Source organism: Channa argus, chromosome 3 (assembly GCF_033026475.1).
Source record: "Channa argus isolate prfri chromosome 3, Channa argus male v1.0, whole genome shotgun sequence".
Taxonomy (NCBI): domain Eukaryota; kingdom Metazoa; phylum Chordata; class Actinopteri; order Anabantiformes; family Channidae; genus Channa; species Channa argus.
In genome coordinates, this window is record NC_090199.1 from 27,896,402 (window position 1) to 27,920,533 (window position 24,132).

At 38.7% G+C, this 24,132-nt stretch overlaps 1 protein-coding gene across 6 annotated transcripts in view; it reads right to left on the reverse strand.

Moving 5' to 3' along the window:
- sorcs1 (sortilin-related VPS10 domain containing receptor 1) overlaps positions 1–24,132 on the reverse strand; it is a 169,342-nt gene that overhangs the window by 61,916 nt on the left and 83,294 nt on the right. For all 6 annotated transcript variants that reach the window (XR_010913932.1, XR_010913933.1, XR_010913934.1 and 3 more), the window contains one exon: positions 2,293–2,451. Coding sequence is in view for 3 of the 6 variants with exons in the window: in XM_067499044.1 (XP_067355145.1) it covers positions 2,293–2,451 (159 nt within the window). In the remaining 3 variants the exon portion in view is untranslated. The remainder of the gene's footprint in view (positions 1–2,292; positions 2,452–24,132) is intronic.

Consider the following 24,132-nt stretch of genomic DNA (forward strand, 5'->3'; position numbering starts at 1 on the left):
TGTAAGGACTTTGTAAGGTCCCTTGAGGTTTGTTTTGAATTGTTATATAGCTTTTCACCAAGTTTTCTAAAGTTTCTTCTAGTTATTTTAGAGTAAATTGTCTAAGTGTATCCAGGTTTCTTACATTTCTGGATTATGGTAACAAATTATTTGTTAGGTCATCTCAAAGATGTTTCCCTGATCCCATTGTTTTTGTTGCTCTCAGCAAACTGTCACCTTGGAGATCTTCCCACTTGGAAATTTGAAGTGCAAACCTAATTTAACACACCTGGTGCCACTCATCAAGCACTGAGTGTTGACAGTCTTTTTTATTTTCTTTTTTTTTTTTAAAGTTTATCAATAGGGGATGCAAACCTTTGCACCAATATCCAATCCAATATAATTGTTGTTATTTTACTATAAGTTTTTGTACACTCGTTGACCATTTTGTTACTTGTGAAGATAAAGATACATTAGTACTGGCTAAATGTGCATTAAATACTTTGATGAAAAAACATTTGTTTTACTTGTTTTTCACCTGACTGATCATCCTAACGCTATGTATGACCAGAGTTGTGCATGATCGTGTTGAAAGAATGCTGTTCATTGAACACCATCTTGTTTTGTTGAATGGTGTATTGTAGTGGGGACCCTGAATAGTCAAATAAGTGCCAATCTCACAGCTGAATCACCACTGGTTATAAAATACTGAAAATTTACAAATAATCATACTAAATTTGGTCTAAATATCAGCATATTAGTAATTATTTTAATAACAACTTAATAATAATAACGTGCCTTTCATCAATTTGTAGGTGGTGGAGACAACGTATCTCTCTCGTCTTTCTTTCAGGTCCAGACTGGATTAGTTAAGTCTTTTCCTGACTGTCTGCCTGAGCTTACCTACACACTTTAGGGTCGACTAAAGTGATGTGACCACCACTTATGACATGCTTTTCTGTGAACCATAGCACTCTGTAAAATGAAGATGTACTTATTCTATACAGGAGGATGGATTACTGTTATTAGTGATAAAAGTGTCTCTCTCTCTCTCTCTCTACCTCCCTCACTGCTTTCCTCACCCTCTTGATGCTCCAACCCACTGTCTTAAAAATATTTATTTATTAAATATTTATATTTATTTTAACGCATAAATGATCTTAATATTTGCCAGGATGCAAACTGATGAATAACATAAATTCACTGAACTTTTACAAACCTGTTGCTCTCACAATTATCAACAGAAGATAACAGAATTCAGTTTCCTCCAAATTTGATGGGGGAAGGTTTGTACAGAACTGCAGAGAAGCTTTGCTGAACAAATGTAAGAAGAACTACTGCAGTATTTGGGGTAAGAAGGAGAGACAGCAGAAAAGTCAGGAGCATGTGTATGTGTCTGGCTTCAAGCCGGCAACTATTTATAAAAATATACAAAATATATGGATGCTACATATATTTATATCGGGCAATGTCACCAAAGTCAAGAAGAGAAATGCTGTTCCAAATCTTTTCTCTGGTGTGGAAAACTGGAACTAGTGTCGATTGAAAATTTGTATCAATGAGCAAAAAATAGGAAAGACAAATCAAATGTTACCAAGATTATTTTTAGCTGTGGACACCACTAGTGATTTGAATTGATCATTTTGCGACTGAAGAACATGAATGTGAGCAGCAAATGCTTCGTTCGCCAGATTTATGTTCCCTCACTCTGGTCAGTATCCGGCTCTCCCTCATCCACCGTCTATGTCACGGTTCAAGTGGACGTGTCTATAAGGGATGCATTCAGGGACCATAAGAACCGCACAATAGAAACCACAAATGCTGCAACCTTAGTGAGGGGCACTTTTTTTAACAAAAGGTCCCGTACAAGAGGGTAAGAACATAGAACACAGATCTACAGTATGTTTGCATAACGGACTTTGACAAAATTTCACCCTAATACATTCTTAAATAACAGTTTTAGTAATAATTATTTCAATCTATCATTTGGATTTTAAAAAGGTTAATTTTGTTTGCTATAAGAATTTAGTTGTAAAAGGTTAGACTTTAGATCCAGCTTTAGATTTTTTAAATTCAAAACCATACTTTCCCCTCTTTTTTTTTCTTACCAACTGAAAATAATATGTGAATTTTGAGCTACCTGAATCATACAATCCATACTTATGTTTCTTTTTTCTTGTGCAACAGGATCTCACATTTATATAACTAGCTCACAGGCACTGCATCCTCCAATTCTTGCTGCTCATCTGACTCAACACTGAGCTTATCAGAGATACAGCCAACTACTAGACTAGCCTCCACCTGTTCTCTCACCTTTTGATCGTGGCTGTAGGCCAGAATCCAGTCCTCTTGCTCTGGGTGAAACAGCAGGCTAAGGATGTAGAAGTTCAGCCGGTATTTTTGGTAGGTCGCTCCTTCATCTGAGCTGATCAGCAGACTGCTCTCCACTTCTGGATCAGTAAGCAGCATGATCTGATGAGAACAAAGGGATATAATTAGGAAACTGTCAGCAGGAACAATATTTCCTGCCTACTTTAGCCACCTCAGAAAAACGAAAGACGCTGCAACAGATTTAGTAAAAAAAAATTTATTATTCAGTCATTTTACTGGATTACTCCCTATTTCCCTGCAGTTCACCCACTTGTGTATGTGTGTGTCTGCAGTATTGAGAAGATAGGAAACACAGAGACAAGTCAATCAAGACTGATTAGCATATCTGAGCTACAAAGCACATTACTACAACTGTGGCTGTAGATTAGCATGTTAAACATGTCATCAGCAGTCAGTTCTCCACTGATGATCCCATATCTCAAATAATAATTTCAGTGTGTTAGTGTAGTGCATCACGCAAATGTGTTTGTGTGTGTGTGTGTGCGTGTGTGTGTGTGTGTGTGGCCCATCATTGAGGTTTCTGATGTTGGTCTCTCTCTGTCTTCATTCTCACCAGCTATGCTCAGTCAGGCCTTGAAAGCACAAATTTCCCATGAGCTTCTTTCTTGTCTTAGAGGTCCAACTATTTATTCATTTATTTATTTTTTTTTGCTAAATTCTTGCACAGTCCCCAGGAAAATCACAAAGAAATCCCTGGATAATATTAAATGCTAATACAGTATAATTGTAACAGCAAACCTCAAGACACACGCGTGCTTATAATTAGTGGCAGTGAACAGTAGCATAGACCTGGAAGATGCACACATGTGGGTCTGTGTATGTATGTTTATGAGGCCTGATGCTGCATTTAACTACATACATGTGTTTTCTTACAGTAAGTCTACTAACAACACTGTCAGGAATAAAAACACCCCGTGTAAACTAATGCCCCTTTCCCACTAAAACAACTTTTTCCTGGGATAAGGATCATCTACTTCGGCTTCTACCACAAGAGCCAAGATGGATATTATTTTCTGAAAGTTCAGGAACTATCAAATGTAAATCGAATGTAACCACAAGGGGGCACAAACCAGTGTCTTCTTGTGCCAGTCCCAAGTCTGGATAAATGCAGAGGGTTGTGTCAGGAAGGGCGTCTGACAAAAAACACATGCCAAATTAAAAATGCAAATCATGAGCAGCAATATGGTTTTATGCCAAAGAGTACAACAGTATTTGCTTTGCCAAAATTTTGAATTGAAATTACAAGTCGAATGAATGAAGTGAGAGTTCATGTCTATATGAATCCAGCAAGAACCTGCTCTTTGCTCTTGTCGTTTAAGTCTACAGTCCAATGGTCCAGTTTGATCCCTTATTTGCCTCCGCCCAGCCACCGAGGGCCACCTTGGTGCAAGGCTCGGTAAAAATGGGAGGGTTGCGGCAGAAGGGCATCCGGAATAAAAATGGCGACCCCTAAAGGGACAAGCCAAAAGCCTTCACTAAAATGTTCACTAAAATATACAGATCCAATATAAAAAATAGCATTTTTATTCTAAGCAGGGAACAAATTAAACAAATGTATATAATGACATAGAGAAAAATTAAGGTTTGTGACTATGAATAGTAAACCCCCCTTTATTATTGTACCTCATAACCAGGCAGGCTATAATCTATAGAAGCCTTTTTCCTCTAGTAAAAGAACAAATATTTCTTTGTTGGTCTTAGCAGAGGTTATGAGGCAAGATCAAATTAGATTTTTATTTCATAATCTGTGTGATAAATCATACATTACATTTAAACATAGTCACTGTGCAGATAGGTCCTATGTATTTATCTCTGACTTGGTATTTAATCATGTAGCTCCTATAAAAATCATTGGCTACCCCTTAGGAAGGCCATTCGGAATTTTCTGCAGGTGCCCCTGGCAGGAGAAGCAATAATCTTTCACAACATACTATACAATATAAAATCTTAAACTTTAGCATAAGCATACGCTTTAACTTAAGCTGTGTTATCACTGTATGATCAGATTAAAGGTCTGAAAACCATCTCCTTACGGCAAAGGAAGTAATCACATTATACATCATATATAGAGTAGAATTCAGATTGTTTAGATAATAAATGGTCTGCACTTATACAACGCTTTTCTACCTATTGGTACTCAAAGTGCTTTACACTGCTTCTCAAAGCAAAGCATATCTCTCAGTAAAGGTAGTGCAGGTAATGTACCATCATTGCAAAACATGCATGTCAGACCTGGTGACCACCATGGATAACACCTCCCACCCCCTGCATCACACTGTTGGAGGCTCTGAGCAGCTCCTTCAGCACAAGACTGACACAGCCCCAGTGTAAGAAGGAGCACTATCGCAGCTTTTAGACTGGACAGCACAGTAATACAGTGATACACAAATGAGAGTTCAATGTTTGTGTGTGTGTGTATGTATGGTTGTTATGGGAGTAACTTTTGTCTCTGTTACGAAACGTTTGTGCTCTTTTGCAATATTCTTTTTAATGTGAGGTGTAATATCTGGTGCTTTATTTTTTTGTTGCTGGAATAGATGAATTTCCCTACTGTGGGATCAATAACGTCTTATCTTATCTTGCATAGTCCCATGGATATGATGGCCCCGAGAGCTCAAAGCACAACAATCTGAGAAAACACGTGCAACTAAACGTCCACCACTTTTTACTGTCCCCTGGAACCGTTGGACAACTGTCACAGCAATGTTTTCCGGGGAAACTAAAAAGTAATAGACATTTAGATTTGTAAATGTATTTTTAGTTGCTCCTGTTGTGTTGCGGCTTTTGCTGCGCGTTTCTAAATGCTGCGCCTGTATTGTCAAATTAAATAAGTTGTTTTTTACATTGTATATTTGCATCTGTTTTCTCATATTGCTGTGCTTTGAGCTCTCAGGGCCACCGCAAGTCTTCAACCCTTTTTTAAATTGAGATGCGTTTTGGTGTTAAGTTGACCCTTCCTTAAGAGCAATTTGACCACAATCTCAACAATGACCCCTCTGTGCTGGTTGTGCTGTCTGGCTTTCATAGAAGACAGAATAATCCTACCTGTAATGGGCTGTGCAAAAGGAGCTTGTGTGACGCCTTATGGTCAATAAAAGTTGTTGAGCAGGTGCAGAGAAAGCACTGTATCACACACAAGCTTACATTTGGTTTAGGCCTGGCCTTTTTGCACGACAGTCTCTGTGCACCCATCGTGCCGTCAGACGACAGCGACAATAAGAATCTACCATTTCACAGTCAACATCCTTCTCAGTATTCCATCTTACAGCTGGTTTCTTATGCTTTTGAGTCATTTGTCAGCATTTTTTTGGGTAACAGCAGCCATTGTGGGCGGACCTACTAACACCAGTTCATTAATCACAGAAGGCAGATATAATGCCTCATATGTGAGCTCACATGCTGACCAGTACATTCCAATGAGCTCTAAACTGCTAATCTCACTTACTGTTTTGCTCACTCTCTGGAACTGCAGCAAACAATATCTGAGATTTGAGACATATTTATAATTGGCCACTGATTTGGTGAATGGATGCTTAAAGGGACACTATATATATATATGTATATATATATATATATATATATATATACATATATATATGCTCAATCTGCAGATTTCCTGCAGTCGATGCTCAAAACAAAATTTGTGATCCCTTAACTTATGTTGTACAGTCTATTATGTTTGCTAAATGCCCAGCTTTATCTTATTTCATCTTATGAAATAAAGGAATAATCTATCTTAAAAACCTTGAGAAAAAAGGACTTCAGAGTTCAGATCGAGAAGAAAATACCGGTGGAAAAAGCGCATCTTTATCAGCTAAGAAAATGTCATTCTTTTCTATATTTCATAACTCCGTATATTGAAAGCTTTTTGTTTTCACTAACTGGCAATGACATGGACAAACATTTAAGGGGCAACTATTACTTAAAAGCCAACCAATCAATACTTATAATAAAAACAATTTCTGAAGTGGTTAGTGTGCTTTTTAGCCTTTGTTGTCAATCTGTATCTACAATATGCATCATTGTTATTGAATTCTCAGATCCAGCTGCAGGCAGCTATTAATATTGTTTTAAGGGCAAAAGCCTCTCCAAGCTATGTAAAACTACAAGTTCTTTTGTTGCAGTTATAACGCCTGTTTTGTTAAACAGGTAAAGAGAAACTAATAAGATGTTGATTTTTAATTACTTTCAGATTACCAGCAAGCAACGTGTACTTTTAACACTTATAAATATGTAGTGTAAATGCTGCCAATGTAAAATGCAAATATTTCCTGTAAAAACTTTTTACAACAATGTATTGTGTTCTGGACTATTAACAACTTTTTACTTCAGACCTCCTCCTCTGGTGGCCAGTCACACAAAACTTGACATAATAATGTTGTTCAACGTCTGTGCACATTAACAGATTTGCCAGAACCCTGTTAGATACTGTGTTAGAGTTGTTATGTGCCCAAATCCCCAAAAGGGTTAGAAATAAATATCTTAAAGGTTAGCTCACTTAGACCCTATTTGAGCTTTTAAAATTTGAATGACCACCAAGACAGAGTGTGACCCGATCACTTAAACCTCTTTTCGAGGTAATCTTGGATGCATATGCAACTATTTAGGTCTGTATCATCTCCCAAGATTCAGCTAACTGCTTCAAAACTCAGTTTCATAGTACAGATGGACAAACTTGCACCATACTGCAACAGCAACTCTAGGCTAAGGCAAAACAGTTTTGCAATGGCCAAGTCTATCACTTGACTGGAATCCAACCAAGCTGCGCTTCACTTGCTGAAGGCAAAACATGCCAAATAACAAGCCGGAAGTGAAGAGAGCTGCAGTAAAGCCCTGGCAGAGCATCACCAGGAAAGACAGCTAGCATCTTCTTCAAATATTAGTCTTATATGTTATTGTTTATTAATTTTATTTTACATCTGTTTTATTGCAGTAAATAAGAATGTTGGTGGGGTCAACCAGCCAAACAGAAATTCATGAAATTCTCTTTTTGGTTAGAATCATGAGCCTGAATCATAAACGTTTAGAAGTGAATATCTCTGCACTATTATTTCAACTTGCAATCAGGTTTGTGAACCTCTTTATATGTATCCATCTTCACATATAGTAGGCTCATTGCTAACAAATCTTATCAATGTCTCATTAACAATGTACCACTAATGAATCTGAAATGGTTTGTGAATAAAAAGAGGTCCTAGTCTTAAAACTGTTCTTATCAGCGGTGTTTAAATAAAGTAATTTGCATTTGCACAATTACAGAATGAGAATAACATTTCACCCTGTGCAACAATGCAATTTATGTGTGTGGGTGCGTGCACGTGTGTGCACGAGAGGCTGCGAATTATGTGGCCAAAAAGGTTGAAAATGACAAAGGTTAATGAAGCGTATATGTGCAGACTGGAGGACATTTAAGATATGTGTAAGGAATACTTGAGTTAATTCTGCTGCAGTACTGTAAATACTGGGAGATAGAATATTAATGAAATTAGCTTCATATTTCCCATTTCACACAGTCACACAGTAAATGGGATTATGACTGCTCTCTATAAATCTGTGCCTAATTTGCTGCAATACTCTGCAATAAATAGACTTTTTTTTGTGACTGTCAGACTTTAGGAGGGTTCTTATTGGAAAGCATTCAAAACAGGCAACAAAGAAAAGCGCTTAAGATTTATTCTGTTTGGAACAAGTCCTTTTCTAGTGTTATAGTGACAATGCTACTTGGTGGGAAAGGATTTAAAACAAGTTAATCAGCTGGTTTTACTGACTTCATGTTTGGTTTGATTTCTCTGCAAAAAATAGCAATTTACCAACAAAGAATGATGCACCCGAGGTTAGAATTTCAAACTAAGATTGACAGAGTCAGTAGGAACCCAGGAGCCAGCTGCTGTGTTATATTTGAAATCAATTTTACATGACAGAGCACAGCTAAACTGGTGGTCAGGGCTGGTTCACATTTATCCTATTATGTGAGAAGCGCCTTCTTGGTGGCTGCCAGCTTCTATGTGACTGTGTGTCTGAGAATTCCTGTTGAAGTCAAATGTGTTTACAGCATTTTTTACCCAGCAAAATGTCCTAACCTATCTTTGTGAACGTCTTATATGTTTAAGCTGTTCTCCAAAGCAAGTGCTTCAAGGTGTTTCTTAAAGAACCAGCCACAGAAAGACAAATTACTTTGGAAAATTGTTTCTACTTATTTTTCAGCTCTCTGCGTTTGATGAAGCACCATGTATGTACTATGAAGAAATATAAATCATGCAAGGCTGAGGGCAAACAAACATTAGATTCAGGTTGTACTTAAGCCTGAGGTACTGAGCCTCATAACTGAAGCCAAAGGGCAGTCAGAGGAGAAGAGGAGGAGAAGGTCTAGTGGGGAGAGAGTAAAGTATTCGCAAGGGGTTGATAAATGTCAGTCGTAAACATGTGCTGGACCAGCTAAAGGTCTCAACATCTCCCCTTGGCCAGGGCCAGAACCCAGAGAAAGGATCAGTTCACCCACAAAAAAAGGGAAAAGAATATTTCTCTTTTGCCCCTTGTGGCATCAGCTATGCAGATAGTTTCATTTTTATGTGCCAAGGTTTTGACATACCTGCCTCTACAATTTTGGCTGTCACCCAAACACAATAAAGGTGGAAGGTGGAGGTGGAGTGGAATTTCACAGAGATGCTCCAAACATTGATAAAAAAGACATTAGAAACCACTCAAAGAGCAAGGTGTCTTTGGAGGTTAGGCAGTATTATCCACAGACCGTGTAACAAAGCTGCATCTCTCAAAAAAAGCTGTACATAAAACTGTCTATGTGGCCAAATACTACAAAAAGTAGTTGAAATATACAATGTTCTGTGTCATTTGCTTGAACTCTAAACAACTGCAGGTTCTATTTTCAGAAGAAAAAGACTGTTGTTGTTCATTTCCTGTTCCCTGCCAACACTCAGCATTGTGACCACCATCGATGACAGGAGAGCCTCCCTAAACTTGATCAAGTATTTGTTTTAAGCAAAAAAAAATAGTTTTTTCTCTATCCCCAACTAAATGTACTCAATTTGTAGCCTCGATTTGATATTTAATGCAATGGGTCACCAGCAGCCATTTACAGTCCTGTGAGTCCTGAGTTCCCTATGACACCAGATTAATATAACTGAGTTTATGTCTTACACAATGATGTGAAACATGGGGTAATTTAGTCTTCATTCAAAACTCAAGACTTTCAGGGTTTGTTAGTGAAAAGGACCTTACTGTGATTATTGAGATTTATTGTGAATTTGCACTATATAAATAAAGTGGAATTGAACTGACCTCTCCAGAAATGCAGTTGCAGCACTAAACAAAAATAATAAAATTATACCTGGATGACATAGTGATCACTTGGGGTATTGTAAATTCTGCATTCATCACATAAACGCCCCAAAATAAACTGAAAAGTCACAGAAAATGGGCAAAAATTTCAGCATCACAAACAAACCCCAAAATTATACATTTGAAATCTAAAAGAACTATATAATTAGACTGATCTATTCCCATTTATGTGTGTTGAAAGCCAGTAAAAGGATCAAATGTGCAAATGCTCACCTGAATAGACTGGAGAAAGATTTGTGAGTGGCATGGGTGTGTTATGAGAAACGAATACAGTGCTGCTGAGATTGTGTGCTCACTCATGGTTCGCAGTGAAAAATCTGTTTTCAAGACACAAAAACTGCAAGTCATTTTGGTCAATGAGGTACTCAGTATCCAATTCTTAATTGGGGTTGGCTCTAAAACTAGACATAATCTAGTGATATAGAACTATAACTCCAGTTTTACCCAGATTGGTGGCAGATCATAAAACACATGGATTTGGAATTACCCATTTTTACCCACATCCAAGTGTTTGCCATGATCTGACGTTGCTTCTGGGTCCTGAGAAGGTTATATCTAGACTTTCAGTTTAAGAGTTGGTATAGAGCAGTATGGAACATAGCCATTGGCAGCTAGGGGAAGAATAAGGCAAATTGGAATTAAGATTAAGTAGAATTTAATTTAAAAGTGTTTAAAAGTCTCTGAATCTTTCTGAATGCATCGTAAGCCATCTTCCTCCAACCATACATTTGAAAATGTTATTGTGTTAGTAAATCCTATTATATTGGAAGCTTTTTTTAAAAAATGAGTTGGTGAAACATTTGAACTGAAAAATATGAAACATTTGAAAAATATGTATTTCATCCCCTGGTAGACTCTTGAGCTATTATGACCTGGATCATGATCAGTGCTTGCACTTGTCATAGATTAAGTTAATATGCCACTGCCATTCACTGTCAGTTGCCACTTAATAAAATAGTTCTAACACTGATGCTAACAGACATCAGGGGATAGTGGCAGTACTACTAATGAGTTAACAGTACCTCTTAGGTCTCTATGTATTCATGTGGAACGATGTTAACTTAGCAAACTGTGTGCACTGACAGTTCCTAGCAAATCAAATCACTCTTGCTACTTCCCGCCATGAATATTCATGACAAACACTAGGTATCAAACTCTATTGATGTGCATGGCTCTAAGTGCAGGACATGAAAGCAAAAAGAGTTGACGCACATATTCATAATTATTACTCCTTTTTTCTCGGCTGCCTTGTCCACCGCATCAACCAGGTGCTTTTAACGGTTTGATCCATCTTATTAAACCAAACTCTTGTCTCTAAACTGGAGGCATTTAAGCTCAGGCTAATTGAAAAGTACCTGACATTTTAGCTCAACGAGATCCTCTGCCAAACCCTGACAAACAATAAGCGTGTCCGCTTCCGCTTTTCAGTATAATTGGGTTTCTATCTCAGATAGCCAGCTCCAGTAGCTCCCCCCCCCCCCCCCCCCCCCCCCCCCCCTTGGCCATGCACAATTTGGAGGGCATGGAAGTGGAGTGAAGAGCTACGGCGTCATTATGTATGAATGAATGCAGACAAGACAAACAAGATCCGTTTAGATAATTAACTAGGAGCGTTCCCAGTTTAGACATCTTGATCTGTGCTGAGCTGTTGAAATAATGAATTCTTCACAGTGATCATCAATAAATCACATAACAACATATGCCATTTGGTGGAGTCTTTTATTCAGAAAACAATGTTGGCTTCCTAATCATGGTGTCAGGCTCTTTGAATTGTATGGGTTTCACTCCCATGCTGAAAATGTGGCCAATGTCCCGTAAAGGCACGTGAAAGAATATTGATGGAATCCCACAGCGCAGCGAGATCTACCCATCCCATCTTCTTTACAACTCGCCTTCTCTCCCCTGTTCTACCTCTGTGTCTCACACTCTGTCAAACCTGTCTCCAGCTCCCTCCATCTCTCTGTCTGTGTTTCTGTCTCTCCTCCTCTGTCGCTGTGTCTTCTTAGAGGCTCCTGGGCGTTTGTCTCCCGCTGCAGCCATTTGGAGATTGCGCCTTAGGGCTGACAGATGTTGCGTCCCTTTCCAGTACCGCCAACCAACCATCCACCCCTCCCACACCTCCACTCCCCGGCTCCACTCCTCACCACCTCAAACGAAACCCTCATCCGTTAGCTTGTCCTTGATTGCATTACTACTGCTGTGTGCGTGGCGTTCCAGCCAGCAAAGCATGGTTGATTCGCTGAGATTCAGTTGGCATGCATTGTTTCCTTAAAAGGCCAGGAGACAAAAAAAGACACATCACTTCCCTTTTCCCTTCCCAGAGAAATTTCTCTGGATTCTCTGTTCTGTCCGAAATGTTACAATTATAAATTGTAGATGATAAAATTCTTTGCAATATTACATTGAGAAATTTCCTTAGGGTTTTACATGCATTTTTTTTTACAGAGTGATGAACGTCTTTCATATTTAGGTGTTAAAGACTCAACTTCCTTGAGATGTTCTTTTTATGTCCAATCCTGATATTGACCTGTTTAACCCGTCATTTCACCTTATTTTCTAGTATTAAGGAACTTATCCACGTTTTGTTGGCCCAATCCCAACCATTTAAAAAAACAAAAACAACAACAAAAAACAAAAAAAAATAAATAAATAAAAAAATCAGTTTTAATATTTGATATAGTGTCTTTGAACTATTTAAACAAAGGCTTCAAATGTTTTGCAAGTCATTATATACTCTATTTACATATTACATGTCCCAAACTTTCTGGCAATGAGATTTGTATATTTAAAGTTTCATGCTCCCTTTCTAAATATCACTTTTTCCATCAATAATCTGTAACTCATGTTCAGATGTTTGCAGTCTCAGGGGGAATATCTCCCCTTTTCTGCTGTGACCAAAAGTTACAGTACATCTGTTCAGTTTGGAGCTGTCATCAAAGGAACAAATCTTAGTCTAGAAAGAGTCAACAACTGCTCCAGTAGTTGATGTGATGGAGAAACTAATGACATTTTTCTCTGATGAGTGCATTCATGCAGAAACACGTCTTCAAACACAGTGTTTGTTAAAGACCAGTGCAAGTGGACATGTTATTGTGAAGCTGGTGACGATACTGATGATTTCCCGCTTATGAAAATGTATATAATAATGTTTTTCCTTCTTCCTGCTTCTTTTTGGTCATTGAACATGTGTGCATAGACGTGGCATAGCAATACTCTGGCCCTATTAAATTAATTATAAATTCTACAAGTTTACAATCATTTTAGCAACGGTCTGTCTGTTCTCCTTTCACCTGAATTTGTAAACAATGAAATTTTAAAAACTATGTAAGAATTTGAAAAGTACTGCCAAATATCATCAGATATGTTTACCAGCAGAAACAGGCTGCTAGTACTTCACTTACACTCTAAAGATAGTTTGTATATCACTTTGCTCTCCTTGAGTCCACTGTACTGAGACTGTGCCTGCAGTTTATTTGAACCTAAATTAATAATACCTTATTATTATTTAAATTTCTGGGGTATTATTTTTATGTTAATTATTCAAAATCTGATCACAATTGTTTAATGTAATTTATGTGTGTGTTGGATATATTTTAAACTAATAGCTCTGCTAAAATACATAAACATGTGCACTTTTATAAAAACATACCTGAGGGGTATAAAAAATTATGGCCTGTGGGAGCAGTGTTGCAGACTGTTTTGCACCTTGGTGCTGTCATTGTCCCTTTTTACACTGCACAAATTCATCAAGATCACAGCAACAATTCCAGTGTTAGCCAAATAAGTAATTTTCAGCAGCTGATGCTTAAAATATGTTTGCTTACCAATACATAGTTTCAATGTGGGACATTTTTATTTGCAGTCCTTTTTTTCCCTGGAATTCCTCTGGCCTCTGGTGAAGCCATCTCTGGACCCACTCAAGTTTTCTTATCAGCCTCACCTGGGGTAGGTGCCTGCTAAAACCACATCTACACCACCCTGGATAAGCCTGATGTATCTGTAAGCATTATGTTCTTTGACTTTTCCAGTGCTTTGATCACAATCCCGCCTGTCCTGCTGGGGGAGAAATAAAAGATGCTTGTTGAAATCCAGGGAACCATGGGTGCATGGTTTCCTGGATTTTGGACTAACTCACTGACCGACCCCAGTATGTCCGAACTGTTGGACACTGTGACTTGCAGCACAGATGCTCCCCAGGGGACAGTTCTAGCTCCCTTTCTCTTCACCCTGTGTATCTCTGACTTCAGGTACAACTCAGAGTCCTGCCACCATCTGCAGCACTATGCTACAGATGTTCTATGAGTCTGTAGTAGCCAGCTCCATTTTCTATGCTGTGGTTTGCTAAGGCAGCAATGTGAAGGTGGCAGACACTAACAGACTGGACAAACTAGAGAGGGCTGGTTCTGTTCTGGGGGAGAAGCTCGACCCTCTGCATGTTGTGGCTGAGAGGAGAATGTTGTCCAAACTCCTCTCAATCCTGGACAGTCCCTCCCACCCACTCCACTGGGTGCTGGTTGCACAGAGGAGCACGTTCAGCCAGAGACTGATCACAGTCAAGTGCTCTACAGAACAACACAGGAGATGCCCAGTGGCCATTAAACTGTTCAACTCATCCCTCTTCTGTAAAAACGAGAGGGACTGAAAGGTTAAAATGGACAAATAGTATTGTTTTAATTTCATTTATGTTTACACATCTAGCTGGGTTTTTTCTTATGTATTGATCAGTAGCTTGTACATGTACTTGTCTATTGTTATTGTCTTGGTTTATTGGAAGACATTTTGTTTTCTTTCCTACTTTTCACGTGGAGAGCAGTTTTAACAATTTCCCTATGGGATCAGTAAAGTTGTTTGAATCTGGAATCTTGAATTAATAATAGCACAGTCTGCCACTGATGACTCCGATTTAAATTTGCAAACAGCCTAGATGATCATTGTTCACTCCCTTTACCATAATGCAGAGAAGCATTACTGCCCAACATGTCCTACTGCCTCCGCTATAAAAGCATTTAAAGAGACCATATTATGCTTTTCCTGTTTCATATGTATTATAGAACAAAAAAACAAAACAAAAAAACAATCTGGTTCTTTAACTGTTGCCAGACTTTGCAATTGCTTTCTGGCAGCTCACAGAAACTTTCTCTGAACCCTCTCAAATTCTTCCTGAGCCCTGATGGTTCGACATTTGAATATTTTTGGTCCATAAACAGAACTTTGAGTCTGCACACATACAAAGCACAAGGTTGCGCTGTTCTCTGACCTGTTCTCACATTACGTGCATGGCTCATCGGTCTGCCCAGCCCACCGGCCGGCTGCAAGCTAACAAAATAGAGGAGCAAAAATGAACTGTTTCATACTAAGGTAAAGAAGTAGCACTGCATGAAAAATAAGCTGATTTTGGAAATGTAAGTATATTGCCTCTTTAATTTGCAAAACAAGGGGCCCATGGCTCAGTGGGTAGAGCATAGGGTTGGGATGCACAAGGCAGAAGGCTCCAATCCCACCCCACCAGGTGTGGCTCCTCCCAGCCACCTAGGGTCACCTTGGCGCCAGTCCCAAGCCTCGAAAAAATGGAAGCGTTGTGGCAGGAAGGGCATACAGCATAAAAAACTCATGACAAATCAATGTGTGGAACATGTTCTGCTGTAGCGACCCCTGAAGGGACAAGCCAAGAGCCATTGATCTTTTTTTTTTTTTTTAATTTGAAAAACACAGGCTCGCTTTTATGGTGAAGAAACCAGATTAGACATAATGGATTTGTAAAGCTGTTTAACACTAATCATTCATCATCAATTTGCCATCTCTGTGACAGTGGATCAATTTTCAATATAGCATGGTAGTAATTGAACATGAAAGAGAAGCCACAGTAAGGTGTTAGATGAGGTGCTGCAGGTGACAGTGTGCATACCTCCAGCCCCTGAAGAAGGTAGCAAACTCGACTGTGTCTGCCGTGTGGAAAAATGTCAAGAAATGAGATTCCTCCTGGCATTATGGAAAATGCTCAACTATTGACGTCTATGTTAAAGAACGTGTTGGGTTGCACTTTAAACTAATAAACTAGTGTGTCCTCCTGTTGCATTTATACAAAATCAGCACCTTAAGGGGTGTTTGCTTGCATTACAAAAATCTTTAAGTCATCCAAAGACTGTGTCCTAAAACCATGCAGATGACCTTTGTGTGCGCTACAATGATACCAATCCACCAACTTATTCTTATGCAACTTTAGCAAACTTTGTTTGGTTCGCAGCATCAGACAGTGGGATACACCGCCCCCTCTTCCCCTCTGCAATAGCCCCCAGCACCAGAGGAAAACACCAGAAGCTCGGGAGAGACAGCTCTGCATTTATGCCTAATAGCATGATCTAGCTGCAGTTACAGTAAGAAGCTTGTCCATCTTCAGAGAGCTGTGAAGAAAAGAGTGTCTATCAGCATCTAGTGCCAAGAAACCAGCTCTAAGCTAGAGCAAAAAAAGTAACATAGGACAGGCATCACTTGATTGTATTGCTCTCTGCTTTTTCTTCATGTAGTGCATTAGGGTTTAGGCTATTTTTTTGTTGTTCTATTGTATTTTCCTCTGTCTTGTGATTGCTGATTATGTCATGAGCTACTTTTAAATCCATTTTCTATGAAATGCTTTGGCTGTTTAAAAGCTATTCAAAATCATGCATATTTTTCTGACTCTATTCATTATTTTTCCATTTATTGCATAATTTACTGCAGTCCACACATGACATTATGCCCAAATCTGACCCATTACAACACAACACCTCCTCATCCATTATGACATTTATATTTATATAAAAATGTCCAGGCAAAAGGAACAAATAAAATCAGGCGTTAATCTCCAGGTTACTCCGCAATCCAGTTAAACCAAAACATTACACTTATTCATGTATTTGTGAAAATTATCAAAACATATATATTTAAATATTTGTCAGGACGGTCAGGCAGGCAAAGGTAGTGAGTACAAGTCGCAGTCTCTACTGGAGGCTTGATATAAATTGTACTTGTGACAGTAAGTCTAAATTCATGGCATGTTAGGGATCAATGCAGAGAGAATCTTTTGTATCTGTGCAACAATCCCTAATGAAAGTCACTTTCAAGTGTGTGTTTCGCACTCAGACTTGGGCATCTGTGGTACAGCTTTGGCCTGCTTTAGGTCTTAGCTATCTTTCACTGCCTCTCCACTGGTGTAACGTAGGGCAAAAGTTTTTAGTCCTCTACTTTCCTCCATTTAACAACTTCTGGGTTCAATAAATTCACTCGCATGTCTTTTTCTATCATTGCTATGCCGACGACACACAGTTCTTCCTGTCCGTTCCATCAGATTACTCCACTGTCTTATCGCAAATTTCTGCCATCTCTCTGACACATCTGCTTAGATGAGAGAGAGACATCTTCTTTTCTTACGTAAGAACGAACCCCACATCCAAACTCCATAAGAAATAATTGGTAAACGGCAAATTGTAGCAAATCATTTTCTTGAAGAGTAGGAACTTACTCCTGTCAGCTCTACACTATTGTTGCTTCGTGTTCTCCTGATGTTACACTCATGAGCACTGATCTTACCCACTGCAAGAGATGCCTTTAGCTGGACATTATCCTGGGATTCCTCGTCATCTCCCAGGGTATTCTACACCTTGCTCTTGGTGTAAACTTTGTTGGAAGTAACACCAGCTCTTTTTCTAATGTCTTAATAAATCTCTTTTGTGACTCTAATTTCCCATTTAAAACCAAACATAAATCCCCTATAAAGTAATTCTGCAGAACTTAAATACTGTATAATTTTCCACAATATATAAATCAACAGGATACAGTATGTGTACCATTTTTTACTTTTTTAATTGGCTTCCATTTTGTTGCAAATCCATAAAAGTCTGATTATGTTTTATGACACATTTATGCAGAAATAGAGAAAATTCTTGAGGGTTCACTAACTTTTAAGTTCCATATAGCTTAACCTTCCCCTAAGGTGAAGCGCTTGTCTACTGTGGAGAAATGCATCAATATTACATAATGTTGAGTATTTATGTATGAAATTCCCCTATCATTTTTGCATCAAGCTTCAAGTCTGTGGACCTTTTGTCTGATCGTTTATGGATTCTGTTTGACATTGCCATTTTGAGGACAGTTCGAGGGTTATGAAACATTAATGTTCACTTTTATGTCTGTACTTATATCCAAAAGGGAGACAATGAACAAAAGTCTTTGAAGCTCCGCAGTGGGAGAGGTCTCATGTGAGGTGAATTCATATTCCACCCACCTTCCTGTTGTGGCAGACCAGGGTGTACACAAGGCCCTAATTGTTTTTGCAATGCTATGCATGCAAACACATGCTTGCACAGACACACACAAACACAACAATCGCAGGGTGATTCAAGTATTTTCACAGTAAGGCCTCGGTTGTATTGTTCAGTACATAAAAAACAAAAAACAAAAAAAAACAGTTATGTGTTCTTTAAAGAGGAGTCGCAGACTGAGAGCAGAGACTGAATTCATTTGACACTCATGCACATTCCTGGGAAAATTCCCTCAAATTCTTTGTTTTCAAACCATTAGAGATAATACTGTTTTGTATGAGGCTGCAATTTGTGAGGTTTTATTTATTTATTTATTTATTTTTTTTAACCAGCACTCACCATCCCCAGCCATTTACTATAATAATGTGCCCTCTCACAAAATCTCAGGCTAAAACCCCAAATTTCCACTAATGTGTGCTCGAGACATGTTCTCTCACGTACAGGCTCAGTATGAAGCCACAATATGAAAATTGATGTAATTGCTGTGTTGTCAGTCTGTTTCTCCATGGGTGACCCCTGGGCCATCTCCCTCTCACTCTCTCTCTCTCTCTCCCTATTTTTATTTTTGCTCTGTCACTTTTTCCAGATTTTCCTCCCTTCTCCACTCTTCCACGCTCACTTGCACTCTGTCAGTTTATTTGCCGTCTTTCTCCCCTTTCATATCCTCCACTCACTCTCTTTCGCTCTCTGTGCTGTTTCTCTCTATTCCTCCCTCTCCGTCCCCCCGCTGCTTTACTCCATCTATCCCCCTGCAGCCACAGAGGCCTGATTTACTTGCACTGCTGGGTGAAGAGAGGGGCTTTTGTCTGCCACCAGCAGCGGTCACATGGCACCATGCCGGGGGTGACAGCAAGAGTGACGAACCTCCATTCTTTGCTTCCCTCCCACACAAGCGTTTGTGCGTGTGCTTGGAATTAAGTGCTTGTGGAAGGGAGGAACAGACTGTGTCTGCAAGTTTGAGTAAGAAAGAAAGTTCATCCATGTTTGTTTTCCTTATCCCCCCCCCCCCCCCCCCCCCCCTGTATTATTTTATTAATGCATTTCATTTTAGACACACTAGCAGTGTTGATTGCAATTCCTTTGCATTCACTTTCAATCTGTACACAAGCAAACCTGCCACAAACGCTTCCAGCTGCAGCTGGTTGGTTTGATGTGTATGTTTGTAGCAAAAGTTGCCACCAAAATTTTTATAACATAAAGCAAGCATGTTATTTAACGTGTTTCTGGAAAGGACTTTATTGCAAAAAAATGCACTAGTTTTGGTAACTTCAGAACTGTTGAAAAGAAACTGCTTAATACTCTGAATGGACTGGAAACATGAGACATTTTTCCTTCCCTGTGTTCGATGAACTGCGCTTTGCATCTATACAGAGACAGGGCGGCGACTGTTCTTTGTCATAAAATACTACTGGGAAATAGGATAAACATTTCAGTTAAGGGTGAAAAATGATATCAACTATATTGTCATTATATATGTGGACAATTTATTCAAATTACAATGCTGAAATAGATTTTTTTTCCCCATTACTTCAGTTAATCAGCCAGGAGTATGAAAAAGATAAAATTGGTGTGAATCAATGTGAAAGTGTTTGCTATTAAATTATTGTTGTCATACCCAAACATGAAATCAGATGTGCGGGGATAAGCTAAGCTCTGTTTAGTAAACAAAGTAGGACAGAGCATAACTAGTAGTTAGCGTTTGCATTGTGTACGGTTGATGAGTAGGTCAGGATATTGGAAGATTGTTTTAAATATAATTTGTCTATGATAAAGCTAAGCCACTTCCCTCCAGCTATGTTTGAAAAATGAATGAATCCATTAGCATTCTTAGGTCATTTTCAAACCTGTAGTCTGTTTGCTCTGGACTGAATCATTGGACTGGATTGTAAACTTTGTCCATTTATCCTTTGATTTGAATTCCTGTCACACATAGAAATAAATCTAAGCGAACCAACAAAATTTCTAGAGTGGGAATGATCTTATCTGCTTTTTGGTTAAACAGATCTGCAGCAGGAACAAGAAAGCAAGCAGAAGCTGTTTTGTACTGCTGGTAAATCGTAAATGGTCTGCACTTATATATCGCTTTTCTACCTATTGGCACTCAAAGCGCTTTACACTGCTTCTTATTTACCCATTCACACTCACAATCACACACACACTCATACACCGATGGGGGAGCTGCTATGCAGCTGGCCAACACTCACCGGTAGCAACTAAGTTGGGGTTCAGTGTCTTGCTTAAGGACACTTTGACATGTGACCAGAGGAGACGGGGATTGAACCAACTACTGTGAGATTGGTGGACAACCGCTCTACCTTCCTGCACCACAGTCGCCGTAAGTATTCTAGAAGTCATGCATCATAATTTCGTAGAAAATCTTTTAGATTTTTTAGAAAAAAATCTAAAAAAAGGTCTCCAAAACTGAAAATGAAAAAAAAAAACAGAAAACAAATTCTATACAAAATGGGACACCTTCATAATTAAAATTTGTTCATAAACGTGGTGATTTTTGATTAGTTTGTTACTTTGACTGCCCTTTGCAAATTATGTAATTATGTATTATGTAAAGAACATGAGTTGTCAACTACCTTTTTAGCTAAAACATGTTGTTTTGGATCGAATGCCCATTTCCATCCCCAGCTGTGCAGTGCCAGTCCGAGCCTGGTAGAAAATTGGGGAGGGTTGCGTCAGGGCATCCGGCGTAAAAAGAAAAAAGGCCAAGTCAACATGCGGACAATGATCCGACGTGGCGACCCTGAACTTACGGGATGAGCCGAAAGGGGATTTTTGCTGTTTTGGGTCGAATCAACGTTGAAGCATATTCTTATAGGAACCTCTCAAGTGTTTATTTGAGACCAGACTGAGACAACAGCAAAGAAAAGGGCTCAGTTTGGATGATTCAACCCAACTAAACGAGGTAGGTTTAAAAACATTCTTAGACACAATCCTGCTGTTCTGATACATTGTGTTGAGTTCTCAGTGGTGCCTTCACATTGAAGCTCCAGTTACTTGTTTCCGGTGGCTACATATGTGCAGCAACAGCATTCGAAATTATGTATTATTCATTATGTCATTATGTAAGAAATAATGGCTGATTATGACTTTCTTACTTTATCTGGCAACTTTTGAATCTCCTTCGCCAACTTTCTTTTTGCTAAAAGAACACCTAGCACGGAACCTAGGGAGGTTTTGAGCCGCCCTTAGCTCTTTTCTCTCCAACATTCTGCAGTGTGTGCGCTCTCGTGTTGCTGAGGCTGTCTCGGCCCAATGTGTTCAGTGAGTGGAGAGAGCAGCAGCCCGTTCAGTCAACCGGTAATTACCCTGACAGAAACATGAATGAGTTGTGAATGTGTGTACCCAACAGCCAGCCACTAATCCCCATTCTGTCCACAAAATACATTTTATTTCTAAAGTTTTTCACTTTCTCTCAACACTGGCTACACAGAGTTTAAAATAATGAGTTTATTCCGGTGCCTGGAGCATCTCTTTTTACCTCAGTTCCACATCGTACATAGGAGATAAATTTTTTTTAAATTTAGATGCATATTGATGAGATGGTAATTACTTGATTAAAAAAGAAAAAGAAAGTTTGCATGACATGTTTAACCTTTTTTCTTTTTTAGCCTCAAACACAAACACACAGTACAGAACCTATTCTAGCAACTTAACTATATTTAGACATCTTCATACTCAGTGTGACCATGTGATACTGAACGTAACAAATGTCTCAGCATCGTTTCAAAAAGCTTCCTAAAAAAATTATGTTTTTATACAATAAACTGCAACTGTGTTTATATAGGAAATATAACTGAAATTAACTTTATTTTATATCAGCATATTAGAATAACATATTAGTACAACATTACTAGTTTCTAGTGTTATTCAATGTTATGCTTGTATTCATGTACAGCATACAGTTGAAAAAGAAAAAGATTTGGCTCTGGCTTAACAGAGAAAAAAGTACTTCGCACTCACAACTTGTTTATTATCTTTAAACAAAACCATGTCGTTTAACTTAAGGGCTTCTTGCGTAGACTTAACCACACACGGGGCTCTGAAATCTAACTGGTGTCTGGATTGTAAGAATCAGGTGCTTTGTAGATGCAACATCCTTCTTAACAACCTCTTTATGACTCCCTTTCTATTAATAAATGTAACGTTTCATCGATTGAAACTAAACATGTTGCATTGAAACATAATTACCCGCTGAATACAGTCCCTTAAAAATGTTTTTGCGGTTAGTTGCATAGGAAAAGACAGACGGATAAACCCTATTGATTTAACAATATTTCCTCTCCTGCCGTTCCCGTTTCAATGACCAGATAAAAGCTAAGTTTTCTCTCAAATTTTTATGCATCCAACTTTTTTCAACGACCTCATGAGGTGACTTTGGCCAGATGAGGATGAGTGCGAGTGAGAAAAAGGACCCAGAGAATTTGCCAATATGTGCAAGACAAAGATAATGAGTATAGTGCTTGTATGTAGATGGGAGTGACACTGAGATACTGTGCATTTGTATATCTGTGGGTCTGACAGTGCGTGTGTGTGCCTGTCAATTTGTTTGCGCCCCAGTGGATACATGAAAGACATACTGGCATCTCTCTGTGTGTGAAAATAAATTAACAACCCGTCAAGTGTTATTATTTTTTTTTTTTTTCACATCTTCATCTGCATGTCACTCTGTATGATTGAACTGAGGGGCCTGGTGTTGTTGAGCTATCTGGTTTCTTGCACCCTAAGGCAATTGTGCTTCTCTGTTGTCCATTTGCAGTGGAGCCCCATTAGAAAAGCTTCAAAGTTGCCTTGTTTGGCTTTGCCAAGGTCCCACAGAACTTGCAATTGTTAATCCAATCTACAAGTAAAGGCAAGAAATAAACAGTGAATAAGGAAGTTCTGCCTGTATCCCTCACCTCAATTCAATGGGTGCCATTTATTTGAATATAATACCAGAGTCACAGAGGCTCCAAGATTAAGCAAGTTTACTTAAAGAATAGATGGACAATGAAAACTCTAAACAAATCACATTGAACCTGAGAATGTGCTGAAAATAGGCAACATAAAAGCGATGAGGAACCCGACATGATGTCACTGAGTTATTAGCGTCCAGAGAATCGAGTAGCAAGGAATTTTTACTGGATTTGTTGGGCTGTTGTCTAACATGTCTATTACAATGGTAGAGGAGAGATGTTTCTTTTTCGGCATTGTTGGCACATTGTTTCCAGCTGCACTAAAAACCAAATAAAGCCATGACAAAAAGATCCTCAGTCAAATATGTTTTGAACCATTATGGTTTTACACAAACCCTGAAATGGAAATAGGTAAAGGATTATTCTTAAAAAACTATTTCCCAAACCCCTAATGGATTAGAACTGTAATAGAATCTGAGTAAATTGACCCAAATGGACCTGAGCACAGAAACACTAGTTAGCACTCACCATTTGTTGATATGCTGCCTTTAATTTGTTTAAAGCCTGCACAGAGCTTGTCTCTGTAACCTCATCCAACTCCAGTTCCGGCTGAGAAAACTAATTAAAAACTAACTGGCTCTTTATTCAACTCGTCCATTTACAGGTTCGTTTTGGAATTAGGTGTGAGTTTTATTAAAGTTTGTATTTATTCCATAGTGATATCACATAAAACATGCAAATACATTATGTATTAACACAAAAGAGAAACTATGCTCTTCATTTGAGAGGGTTCAATCGAAGAACACCACACGTGGTAATGCAGAGGAATCCAGAAGATAAGAACACATTACCGTCCAGTGGAAGTGTTAAGTCTGGCTTAACTTTTGCTGGAATGCAATGACACTGCACTGTCCAATCTAATATTGTAAACAATTGTAATATTAATCTATATGGCCCTTTCAAAAAAAAAAAAAACTGTGTGTTTTTCACTCACTCTATCACCAGTTGGCCCCAAAGCTTTTACTGATCTCAGGATCGCAGACCCCTTACCTGGATCAGATTCTGAACTGAGGTGGGGCTACATTCATTTTCACTATTACACAGCACGGTAATTAAGACTAAACAAACCTTCCTAATTACAGTCATGTAAAGGAAAAAAGGTGAACAAATGAAGTAAACACAGACAGATGGTTATGACCATA